Source organism: Dermochelys coriacea, chromosome 1 (assembly GCF_009764565.3).
Source record: "Dermochelys coriacea isolate rDerCor1 chromosome 1, rDerCor1.pri.v4, whole genome shotgun sequence".
Classification (NCBI taxonomy): Eukaryota; Metazoa; Chordata; order Testudines; family Dermochelyidae; genus Dermochelys; species Dermochelys coriacea.
This window is the reverse complement of record NC_050068.2, coordinates 208,856,528-208,869,746: the sequence shown is the minus strand read 5'-3', so window position 1 is coordinate 208,869,746 and position 13,219 is coordinate 208,856,528. Positions and strand designations below refer to the sequence as shown.

The following is a 13,219-nucleotide window of genomic DNA, read 5'->3' as shown; positions in this document are numbered from 1 at the left end:
CTGCAAATGTAACAAACTTGTTTGAGCCATTGGCTGAACAAGAAGTAGGACTGAGTGGACTTATAGGCTCTAAAGTTTTACATTGTTTTATTTTTGAATGCAATTTTTTTGTACATAATTCTACATTTGTAAGTTCAACTTTCATGATAAAGCAATTGCATTACAGTACTTTTATTAAGTGAATTGAAAAATACTATTTTTGTTTTTACAGTGCAAATATTTGTAATAAAAATAAATATAAAGTGAGCACTGTACAATCTGTGTTGTAATTGAAATCAATATATTTGAAAATGGAGTTAAGATTGAGAGTACACATCAGTGATTCATGGTGGGATTTTTTAATACAGCAATGTTATAATTATTTCCAGAACATGCATTATAAACCCAGGTAATTCAGAATTAAGCTTAAACTTTAACAGGAATCCTAACATATTAAGGTGTAGAAATATGAGGGCACCCAACAACCTTAACTCTGCCCTGTAGTGAATGACACCATTAGGAAAGAAAAAAAATCTAAAATATATTTAAAAATCATCTAATCTAGTCTTACAAACGCTAAAATTTGTTAATCATTTAATTTCCTGAAGGCATTTCGGTGGTTGCAGTCTCCCACATTAGATTTGGCATCCTGGCTCTCTGCCCATGCATCCTTCCCTAAGTAAGTGGATATTTTGAGTCATTTGTAAAACATCTCCTGCCTTTGGTGCTGCAGAACAGGCAGGCTGATTAACCCAAAATGTAGAACATTCCACAAAATCCAGAATACTTAAGAGGTCTAGGTGTTCCCATTTTACAGACAGGACAATTGAAGCACAGAGAGGCGTTTGACTCCCACAGCAAATTAATGTTGGAGCTGGGACTAGAAGCAAGGGGATCTGACTAACAGTCCTGCGCTGTACCCCAGCCCACTGCCTCAAGGTACTTGGCATTCTCAGCGTAAAGGCCAAGATCTGAATGAACATGAAAATTAAACACCCGTCTCATGTCTGCAGTTTTCTTTCTTGGTCAGTTAGGACAGGCTGACCAGTAGGGTGGGGAAGCTTGTACTGCTGTTGCAGGAGCTGTACTTGTACTATGGATCAATATAGGTTCTTCAGTCACTGGGGCTCTCTGTTACTTCTCACCAGCACTAAACTCACTGAAAAAATGTTAGCCAAAAATAAACTAATCTTATTAATCCCTGGTTTGATAGCCTTTACTGGCTGTACTTTCTCTAGACGTGATGCGTGCAGGTGAAAATACATTAAACCTATTCTGATTTCTTATGGCTTTTCTTTTAGGTGCCTGAACATGCAGAACTCGGTTGGATTCTTGGGTGCTTAACTAGTATGCCACGTATACAAAGCTTTCCCCAATGGAAGGTAAGGTTTATATGATCAGCATATTAAACTAAAAGGAGATTTAAGGGGATTTTAATAAAAACAGTATTGTCCTTGTAAAACTTTTTGTTGCCTGTGGACCATAAACACTGGGCCAGTCATTCTTACTAAAAGGTGACGGAGTCACTTCAGGAAGAGGAAAGAAAACAACCCCATACAATACTATTACTATAGGAGACATAACTGTATATTGTGAGTCAGTGAGGCTGCTGCTCTGGGAGGTTACAAAGTAACATACCTGTATAAGCAGAGAATACAGAGGCAGTTAAAGAAGGTTTTCAATTATAGACTGGTATTTTTAATCATTTATCAAAATGCCTAAAGTTCTTATTAATAATAATAACCATAATAAAATGCAATGACTACAGCACAACATTAAGGCTAAAAAATCAAGCAGTCACAAGTAAGGAAATTCCATAAGTAAGTCTTCTGCAACATTAGTTGGCCATTCTGTGTGTCGTATGGTATGGGATATATTAATGTTTACATTTTAAAAGGGATACAGAAATAAACATTACTAAAGATGACTGTGGCTGAGTTGATGTTTTGAAAAATCTTCCCTTTTGCCATTCATGACATACGTGCTTAATTTCTTAGTATTACATCAACACTGTTTTTTGCATTTAATTTCCATGAGTTTTCTTTAACAAGAAGAGAAATCAGATGTGTGCTGGGATGTGTAAACCCCACGCTGACAGGGAAGGGGCTAGGGAGGTTCAGTGCTAAGGTAGCCCCACCTCTCTGGCCCTTCCAACCATGCATAGTAGGGTGGAAGGCATTCAAAGGAGGAAGCTGCAATCAGCAAGGGGGAAGCCCAGAGAATGGAGCAGCTGGAGAGTCTCCAGAAGCAGCAGGAGGAACCTCCACCATGCAAGTGAGCCCCAGAAGCAAGCCTGACAGGGAGAGCGTGATTGGGCTATCTAGCGCAAAGGACTCCAGTAAAGCTGCTACCCAGGCATCTCTGAAGTAAGGGGTGCCACTGGCCTTTTTTTGTTGTTGTTGGCCCCTGGAAGGGCTTCTTTATTGACTTTGAACTCTGCAAGGGCGAGGCCCACTGCAAGGGCTAAGAGGCTGTGGTCTTGACTGGGCTGACCCTGTGGTGGTAACTGGGCATGGCAAGGGGCCCTGACCGAGCTAGAGAAGTGCGCCAGAAAGAATCTCTTAAAAGTGGTGGAGAATGCGGGCACTTGGTCAGCTCTGCTGAAAGGGAGAGGAAAAGGGGGCAGGAAGTGGGGAAAAGAAGAAAAGAGGTTTGAGGTTGAGAAAATCCTGACAGAAACAACCTTGTAATGGATCTGGAATGGCTGTTAAAATGGGTCACAGAAAACCAGCAGCACCAGGCCACCCTGCAACAAAAACAGCAGCAGCTGCTTCAATAGTTTGCAATCCAGCAACAGCTGGGGCAGCAGTAGCAATAGCTGATAGGGAATTAGCCACATGCCAACAGCAAAAACAGAACCTGGAGCAACAGATGCTGTCAGTTCTCCGACCTCTAGGGTCACCTAGGGCTGTAGTGACCACTAACCCTGGGCCTCCCAGCTCAACACCCATCCCTGGGGAAGCTGTCTAAGATGGGCACCACCAATGACTCCAAGGCATTTCTCACTATTTTTGAGCGGGTGGCATCTGCCATGATGTGGTCCTCAGAGCACTGGACCATGTTACTGGTGCCATCTGTCAGGACCAGCTCAAGCTGAATGCCATGTACTTGATTTGGCAACAGCCCAGGATTATAGGAGGGTCAGAGAGGCCTTACTTGACTGTTTAGATATCACCACCTCTGTGGGAAGAGTCCAGTGAACCCCAGAGGCAAGCCTGGCAGGGAGAGAGTGATTGGGCTACGTGGCTGGAAGGACTCCAGTAAACCTGTTTTCTAGGCAACCCTGAAGTAAGGTGGTGTCACTGACATGACAGAAGGGGCTTCTCTGTTGAGTTTGAACTTCTGCTTTTCCCCGCCCATAAACAAAGTAAGAAGGCCTACAAGGATGGCGTGGTGGGGTCCACTGCAAGGGCTAAGAGGCTGGGGTCTGGACTGGGCTGCCCCTGTGGTGGTATTGGGGTGTGGCAAGGGGCCCCGAACCCGAAAGACGGTTTTACGAGGAGTCAGAAGAGAGACAAACAATGAGAAGAAAAAAAAAGTCCAGAGCAATTTGGTTCGCAGAGTTCACAACTGGAGAGGGCTAAATACCTCCAGATGTTTGTGAGTGTTTTTTCTCCCTTCCTGTTTTTTCTTCTTAATTAAATAAACCCATTTAAATTTAAATGCAACAAATAGTGTTAATGCAAAACTTAGATTAAAGCCAAGCTTTTCAAACCTGTGTTTCTCAAGTTAGACTTGTAAAGCGAAATTTAGACATCTAAGTATAAGTGGTTGGACTTTTAAAACCCACAAATAGGAATTGCAGGTGCTTGGCATCAGGCCCCTCGTATTTAAGAGCCTAGAGATGGAGACAGGAGAGTGTGATCTGGATGACGGGGAGAGTAAAAAGATATAGGAAAATATGAAGAAGTCTGGACAGATTTTAAGGATTTTTTTTAATGTAGCTACAGTTAAAACAAAAAGCAGGAAACTAGATACTTGAACATCTACAAACCAGCTGGTCCAGATGATATGCATCTAGGGTGTTAAAGGAATTAGGTATTGAACTTCTGAACCTCTGATAACTATTTACAAAAAGGTTGGTTAATCGGGAGGGTATCAGGACTTTGGATAAAAACAAGTGCTGCATACCAGTCTTCTAACAAACAACAAAAAGCACGAGTTTGGCAGTTACCGTCCCACACATCTAATATCTCTCCCTTGTAAAATAATAGAATAATATTATGAGACGAGATCTATAAATATCTCTAGAAAATAACTGATCCATGAGCAGTAAGTAGCACTGGGCATCGAAAAAGCACGAATTCTGTTAGGCTTGCTTCTTTGCTAGAATGACACAGTCAGTGAACGAAGTGGACTCAGTAAGTAAAACTTACAACCAAAAAAATCAAAATCAGGTATTGATATCAGCCAAATGGATGATTTCCGTATGTCTCTCTTTTGCAAACAGGTAAAGAATGCCAGCCAGAATTATGAAGGAACCGTTGGTCTATTCACCTACCCTGTGCTTCAAGCTGCAGATATTCTGCTGTACAAGTAAGAGACAGAAAGTGAGCCCACAGGCAATGTCTGTTCAACTGCTGTAAGACGAAAGTTCTTTGGGTCAACATGTTAAATATCAAGGGGCGTGAATAGCTGAGAGGATTGGGAATGGATGACACACTTTCATCTTTCAGTCACTGATTAAAATCTTGCTCAGGTTGATAGTGGTTAAATATCAGGCCACTGGAAAACCATTGGATGGTATTGTCTAAGAAGAGTTGGTCACCTCAGAACAATTTAGTGCATGTCCCTAAAATCACCAATAAAACTAACACCAATTGACCCATTCAGCAGTTGCATTGGATTGATTGACTGAATGGGCCACAGAGATTAAACTAACTGTGGCTCCTCAAGGTCAGGACTGAGTCATGTTGTTACTTCCCATGATGGACCTTCTGTGAAACTAGAGAGATTTAGTGTCCAGACCTTTCAGTTGGGCACTTTACACCACTGTTAAATTCACTTAAATTTTTTTCAAGTTCTGATGTAGATTATGCTATGTCAATGGGTGAAGAGTTTTCTGCACAAAGGGGAAGCCAAACTTCATGTGTTGCCTCCATGAGAAAGTTGAGACCCATTACAAAAGCATAGTTCTATACTAGTCAATTATCTTGGATGTAAGATTAGCAGATGTACCAGCTTTGACATGAAGTGTAATGACTGGCACCATCAGGATGTTATGTAGCCATATGGCACAGTGTTTGAAGAAATCTTCTGCAAATTGGGAAACTGTCAAGTCGCTCCCCCCCCCCCCCATTTTAACTTTTTTACATCCCTGAGGGGACGTTTACTATACTGAAGAAATGTAGACAATATCCTTCTTTCAGTTACTCGTTCTTTTTTTCCTGGTTCTTCCCGCATGTATCTTGTAAACCTAATCCCTCTTCTTCTCCCTGCCCATCCACCCCGTGCTAGCAGCCTGACTCCATGCTTATATCACTCCACTCCAGCAGCTTGATGGTTCCACTCCACATTCCTGTTCTCCCCATACATGGCTGATTTACCAGCCCTTTATTAGTTCCTAGGCTGACTGATGAGGCTGAGATCAAGAGCTGGTAATGTGGAGGAAGGTTGTATCTGTGAATGAAGCATAGTTAAGTCGGGTAATGTGTAAAATCTTAATTAATGAATCTCAAGAGATAGTAAATAGTACATTATGTTTGCAGATTATATTGAGTTGTGTGGGTTCATCAACTTCTGTGAAGACAGAGAAATGATACAAAAGGGCATGGAGGGTTTGGGAATATAGAGTAGGTGGGAATAACAAGGCTTCTACCTGGAAAAATACATCTTGGGTAAAATAATCCAAAGCATAGAGTCAATAGGAGGGGAAACAGTCATGTCAAAAGACTTAGGGATGATATTGCTAATTTATATGCATCATAATTAGGAATATAGGGGTCAAAGTAGAGGGAAAATGTAATTTGAATATTAAAAAAAATTCTTAACTGAGATTTGTTTGATTGTTGAATAGTTCCCCAAGGGGAATAATAGAAGCCCCATCAATTAAAGTAATTTTAATAAACAAAACACTGGCAACTTCACTATCAGAAACCATTCTGCACTGGGCCCTGGGATGGACTGAACTACCTAGATCTTTCCCATCTCTATGTAATAAGATTCTGTACTTTTATTATCGGTGCTCATTTTAGCTCAACTTTTGCATATTAAGTGCTGGCTGACTGGAAACAGATGACAAAATAAGGAGGTGTCAGAGAGAGAGAGAGCACATATATTAAAAGATATATATTTAACAAGAGATATCTTTTATATTAAAATGGATAGGAAATGGGACAAGAAGCAAGAGAAAATGGATAATTAGGAAAGGAGCAGCAGTCATAGAAGGAAGAGCAGGAAAAGCAGACGCTGAAATAGTACAAAGCAAAACTAACTGCAGAAATAAGAACACATAAAAGTGGCAGAAAAGATTCAGTAAATAAAATACCACAAACAAAATAAATGAATTAGGAGAAGGAAGCGAGGGAGAAATAAAACCAACTGAAGTGACCTTTGGGGAGAAAAAAGAGGATTAGGAAGAAGAAAAAAAAGTTAATTAATAGAAGGTAAATTAAATAGCATGTGAGAAGCAGGAGCAAAGACAGCAAGAAAACTAACATAAGAAAGAAAGAAAGAGAAAGAAAGAAAGAATCATGCAGAGGCATTTATAGAAACACAATATGTTTTCAGGTCAGTGGGATAACTTTGTGATTCTGGAACCATTTTGGCATATGGAAATGTTCCTTTTGGCCTGCTTAAGTGTATTGATTAAGGTAACTGTTTTTTCTGTGTTGTACAACACTGTGATTTCCTGTGGGTTACTGTAACAGTTTCTAGCTTGTCTTGCTTATTCTTTGGTAGATAGAGGGGTGAAGAGATTGACCCCCTGTAATTTAGGATCATAAGTAAAGAATACCATATTGAATTGAGATTGTCTGGGTATTTAGAGATGCGGAATTTGAATTAAATTAGAATTTGGCCAGGACTTGATTTATCATACACCAGCTCTTTAAAAGTGCATTGGAAGCTTTAATAAACAAAAGAGAACATGATTTCAAGTCTATATCTCATCTAAAAAATCACAGATTAACAGTGAGGGCAATTAATCATAGGGAAAAAACCACAAGGGAAAGTGATGGACTCTCCATCCCTCAAAGTCTTCAAATCAAGGCTGGATGCCATTCTGGAAGATATGCATTAGCCAAACACAAGTTATTGGGCTTCAACACAGTAGTAACTGGATAAATTTGTATGACCTATGTTATACAAGAAATCAGACTAGATGATCTAACAGTCCCTTCTATCCTTAAAATCCATGAATGAATAGAAGACAGTGGGTAGTAGAAATTTTACGGAAAGTGGGAGATGCTTGCAGAACACAAGTGTACGTGCCAGTATTGTTACTTTTTCTGATATATTTCCCGTTTATGTTCAAACTTTGGTAAAACTTTTGCTGCTGAATCTGCATTTCATCCCATCAGACACAGCAGATCCGTATTAGACAGGATCCGTCTGGAATCTTGTTCACCCAGAAGAGAGTGAGTTAGCTGTGATTGAACATTTGGCTCCATCTGGCCCTCAACTATGGCAGGAGCTGTGACAGTCTCAGGTAACATTTCAATAGAACCAGAGAATTTTGCTGAGTTTCCTGTATCTGTCTTTTATTAAAAGGTCAACACATGTTCCTGTTGGAGAAGATCAAGTCCTGCACCTGGAACTGGCTCGAGATATAGCACAGCACTTCAACAAGAAATATGGAAACTTTTTTCCTGTGCCCAAAGCCATTTTAAGTGAGTAGGGAGACATGTGGTTAAATACTGGATTGCAGTGAGTTATTAAGGGTTGTGGTTTGACTTACAGGTAGGGTGAATCTATGTGGGAACAACTGGAAAGGGGGCAAACTGATGGCAAAGTAGATTAATAGAAAAGAATGAATATGGGGCTTTGAAAACCCCCAGAAAGGAATGTGTACAGTGTCTGCTATTCCAGTCCTGGGGCCCCCCACAATGCTCTGCTACTACCTTTCAATCCTGCTTGGTTGCAGCCCCTGTCTGTTCTTGCAGGCATGGGCCTCTCATGAGGAGAGAGCATGTTCGATGGTGCCAATTAAGGAGCAATTTTTGATGCCCATTAAGGCGTGGAATAAGAGACCACCAACCAGCATAACGCTATAGTGTTTGCTTGTAGTAAACGCTGTAATTGAAGTTGCAAAGCAGTTTCTATTTTATTACCTTCATTACCATAGCACCCAAAAGTTCACTAGGTGCTTTGACATATGCTTGTAAATTTCAAGAAGGCTCTTCATTGGCGCTAAACTTTCCATTCTTGGTCACAGCCTAAAGCTTAGGAGATTTTGAGGAAAATGTGTTCAGCCATTTTTTGCATTACGAGTCCATGAAAAATTTCTGAATCTTTCTGTAGAGCAAATGGCACATGTGGCAGGAAACATGAGCAGCTGAGTACAGAAAAAGTGTGGTATCTTTGCATTAGTTCATAATCTAGAGGAATGTGCAGCCCTCAGGGGCAGGGAGTTCTCCCCTTAGAAAAGATTACGCTGCCAGGGTATCATTAGTAGCCCTCTTTCCACTTGAAAGCCCCAGTTAAAAATGAGAGGTCACCCATCAGAATACTGGGTGTTACAAACCTTGATGCAGTGTCTTGTGAGCAGTTTGAGCACCAATACTGTGATGTCTATGCAACAGTGATTCTGTGCTATGCGATTCTAGTCATTAGCTCAATGGCTCACATTGCATTTTGTGTATAATAATAACAATGGGAAGAGACTGTGAATTAATGGAGTGGTGTAACTAGATGAATGTTGCCATGTGCTTTATAATACTGGTATCCTGTCTCGCATGCATGCATGTGTCTCAGTTATTTCTAAGGCACCTATCACCCTGCCAAAATCTAAGCAATGTTTTCCCCCTGCCTAGTTTTTGGGTAGATAACACCTGGGAGGGAGCAATTTCTAAGAAGCTCTAGGAGAGCTTCAGGGGCTTCTTGTGTGGGGCAGCTTCTCATGGTGAGGAGGCTGGTCATTTTGGGATCCTGGAGTGTGATCTGACCCAGCTCCCCACTGTTACGGGATCCCTCACACACTTCTAGTTTGTGCTCCACTTCTAGTTTGTTACTCGCCTCGCCAATACCAGGTTCCTAGAGGAGGAGGTGAATTGGTAGGGAAATCAACATAGAGCCATAGCAGGCTGGAATCATCCCAGAAGCAGTAGGTAACTGGGGAGAAAGGGGAACTAGGTTCAGGTTCTTTGGGTGATTATGGGGAGAAAGGAGAATGGCTGGGGTGCTTTTGGTGGGAGACAATGAAGATTAAAGATGAGTATATTTTGTAATGCTTGAGAAAGTAATTGTTAAAGCAAGGCAAGCAGCCAGGGCAACCTGCTATAGGCTGTAGTATTCTCCTAAGAAAAGTGCCAAATAAGCATGAATAGAAAACCATTATCTGTTTGTCTTTTTAGGTACAACAAAGAAGATAAAGTCTCTCAGGGATCCAACAGCCAAGATGTCCAAGTCAGACCCTCAGAAATTAGGCACAGTCAATATCACAGACAGTCCAGAGGAGATAGTTCTGAAATTCCGCAAGGCTGTGACTGACTTCACCTCCGAGGTGACTTATGACCCAGACTCTCGTCCTGGTGTCTCCAATCTGGTGACCATTCATGCTGCAGTAACAGGACTCAGCATAAAGGAAGTGGTGCAACAGTGTATTGGTCTTGACACTGCACACTACAAAGGGATAGTGGCAGAGGCAGTTATTCAGAAATTTGCGCCAATTGGGAACGAAATTAAGAGGCTCCAGGAGGACAAATCCCACTTGGAGAAGGTTTTACAGGCTGGAGCAGAGAAAGCCAAAGAACTAGCTTCCCTTGTATATCAAGAAATAAGGAGATTAGTGGGGTTTCAATAGAACCTACTGAATAGTTGCAAATTTTCTTATTTCCTGCGATAGCTCTTGTTCATCATCTCCTATCTCAGAGTCTGAGAGAGAATTTTTTTTCTCCTGGAATATCAGACAAGAACAATCAGAGATGATTTTTTCATGTGATTATGATACTATCCAATAGGAGCCATTCTGGATGGCCAAAGGAAGGACACACAATTTCCAAAGAACTCACAAAACCAGAACAGTGAAGCTGACCAAATGAACTGCCTGTTTTCATAGAGCAACATAAAAAGTTGAAATAGAAGCCACGGTCATTGGGATGACAGAGTTGCTGCATTCCTGATTACTCCAGAAGGAGAGGAAGTCACAAGCTTCATAAAATCCTCCCCTATTACACACGCAACCCCACAGAGAAAGACAGTTACACTATGCTGAATGTGATGGCAGAATGTGCTTCTGGATAACCAGAATAAAAATACATACCAGAGACCTGGAATGCCCAGGACATTGGTAGTAGGAAAGAGAGCCTTTCACCTCAAAATTCCCAGTTCAAATGCAGCCTAGTTTGGTAATGACATGTAGTCTGTATGAAATGAGTTGGGCTCTTAGTCCATTTCCTGATATATAAATGTCCATATTACAGAAACCACCATGACCATTGAAACTCGGCTTCTTTTTGGCAGTCTCAGTAAAGAATTCATGGAGAGAATGGAACCTGTACCCTCTATCCTGAACTCCCCTTTCACTTCTAAGTCATCTTAGTAGGTCAGGGCTAAGATACATTGGCAGGGGACTGTCTGTGTTGGGAAGCTTGCTCTGCAGCTGTCCATTTTGCAGCTATTCTGTAGAGAAGTAAAGGCTCCAGCACTGTCAGTCCAGCACCAATTACAGGATTCATTTTAGAATCTCTGTCCAGCAGGGAAATGACTTTTGGCTGGGAAACCAGAGAACTGGCTGTAAAATTAACAAAAACTTTTTGTGTAAGTGAATAGCTGAATACAAAGCCATGGTTATGATCAAAGCATTTTTCTCAAAATGAATAGGCCTAATAATGAGAGCTGCACTCAGCTCCACAGATCTTACTCCTTCCAAGCCCCAGTGAGAGAGCCCAGAATGAGTGAGCTGCTGCTGAGGAGCAGAAGGAAAGGGAGAAACTGGCAAAAAGGAATAAATTATTCTAATGGCAATGGAATGGAGAGGGTAGAGAAGTGTTTAAAGCAATGGAAAAGCAATTATTGTATTGTTGCGGAGAATTTTGCTGCATCAGTGTGTTGATGCTTCACATTTGAAACCACTGTATTAAAACTTAAACTAAGTTTATAGTACCACAACCATAGCAGGTACTGCAAAGAGGAAAACGCAAATTTAAAAGTGTCTGAAACATGTCTTCACTGTTTCTTTCTCCTGAGTTGGAAAAGGTGGAAGTTATATCAAGAAACTAGAGCAACTTTATACTTGTGAGTCAACATGAACTGATCTTTTTTCTGTGTAATACAGACCAATAAAAAGCTGATGAATTTGTTTATTGGTTGGAGTGAAATGGTGAGTGTTCACTGACTCAGAATCCTTTAGCTCCTGTATATTGCAAAACAAGAAATTCACAATTGGACGTCCCTACCATCCAAGCTAAGACCCGGGTTTATATATAAAGGATCTGTAGAAAGAGGACAATGGGATGAGAATTTTCAGGTAAGACAGTTACTAAAGCTAGTCAAGACTAGAGAAGGTATATGAATGGACACAAGGATGTCAGTTAGAAAACAAGTGCAAGGTAATGTACATTGGAAGGATTAATTGCATCTATTCATACACATTGCTGGTTTCTAAATTAACACACAGGGAAAGACATGGGTGTCATGGACAGCTCATTGAAAATCTCTGCTCAATGGCCAGCAGCAGACCAGAAAGCAATTGTTAGGTTTCATGAAGAATAGGATAGAACAGGGATTGGCAACCTTTGGCACACAGCCCACCAGGGCAAGCTCCATAGCGGGCCGGGCCAGTTTGTTTACCTGCTACGTCCGCAGGTTTGGCCGATCGCAGCTCCCACTGGCCGCGGTTCGCCGCTCCAGGCCAATGGGGGCTGCGGGAAGTGGCAGCCAGCACATCCCTCAGCCTGCGCCATTTCCCGCAGCCCCCATTGGCCTGGAGCGGCGAACTGCGGCCAGTGGGAGTTGCGATCGGCCGAACCTGTGGACACAGCAGGTAAACAAACCGGCCCGGCCCACCAGGAGGCTTACCCTGGCGGGCCGCGGGCCAAAGGTTACCGATCCCTGGGATAGAAAGTACTACTGAAAATATTGTAACACCACTATAAATTGATAATACTCAAGATAAAGACATACTGTTCATTTCTGGATGCCCCAGGTTAAAAAGTTATAGCAGAAATAGAAGATGGTCAAAAGGAAAGGAATAAAAATTAGAGACAAAGAGATTGAAAAGATTAGGACTGTCTTCTTTACAAGGAAAAGAAGAGGGAGCCATGATAGAGGTATATATAATAAACATTATAAAGAGAAGGTAGATTACATATGTACATTGTCCTATAATATCAGAAGAAGAAGTGTCCAATGAAATTTAAAAGACGACAAACTTAAAAATTGATTTTTTTTTAAATTGTTTTACAGAATGTATGGCTAACCTATGGAACTCATTCACACAAGATATTAAAGTGCAAGTATTTAGCAGGATTCAGAAAAACTTGCACATATATGAATAAAGAATATAAACCTATATGCTTCAAAGTATTAGACATGGACTATAAGCAATTGACTGATTATGTTTAAGAAGAAACTTATACTGTGGGCTCGTTATTCCATATCTGTTCATTGTGAGGATTTTTGTACCTTCATCTTGAAGCATTTGGTGCTTAGATGGACAACTAGTCTCATCCAGAATGGCAATTTCTGTATTTCTAAGGGAATTCTGTGCAACAAAATTCTGGTTTGGGACTATCTGAAGCAATTAGCTCACAGTTTAAATCTATTTCTGTTTCTACACAGACACAATTCAGTTCAAATCCACCCAGTTTTATCAGGAAAGCATTGGGAGGGTCTTGGACCTGACACTAACTGAAGCAGCTTAGATTAACCAAGCTGCCCATCACTAGACACTGTGATCAGGCTCATTACAGATCTTCAGTTATCACAGATATAGCCATACAGTCACATATGGAGATGTTTCTCACTGGTACAAAATAACTTATGGGCTCTGAATTGTTCAAACTGAACTGGCCAGTCTTAAAATGACCTATAAAAGAAAACAAAAATGTTGTATCCTTTTTGTTTCTTAATGATGTATGCA

At 41.0% G+C, this 13,219-nt stretch overlaps 1 protein-coding gene across 3 annotated transcripts in view; it reads left to right on the top strand.

The window, feature by feature from the left end:
- The window catches only part of WARS2 (tryptophanyl tRNA synthetase 2, mitochondrial), an 83,733-nt gene extending 72,296 nt beyond the window's left edge, over window positions 1-11,437 (top strand). For all 3 annotated transcript variants that reach the window (XM_038371924.2, XM_043513013.1, XM_038371930.1), the window contains 4 exons: window positions 1,281-1,361; window positions 4,430-4,515; window positions 7,690-7,808; window positions 9,492-11,437. In XM_038371924.2, coding sequence (XP_038227852.1) covers window positions 1,281-1,361; window positions 4,430-4,515; window positions 7,690-7,808; window positions 9,492-9,940 — 735 coding nt within the window. In that variant the 3' untranslated portion in view covers window positions 9,941-11,437. The remainder of the gene's footprint in view (window positions 1-1,280; window positions 1,362-4,429; window positions 4,516-7,689; window positions 7,809-9,491) is intronic.
- Window positions 11,438-13,219: the final 1,782 nt, after the last annotated feature.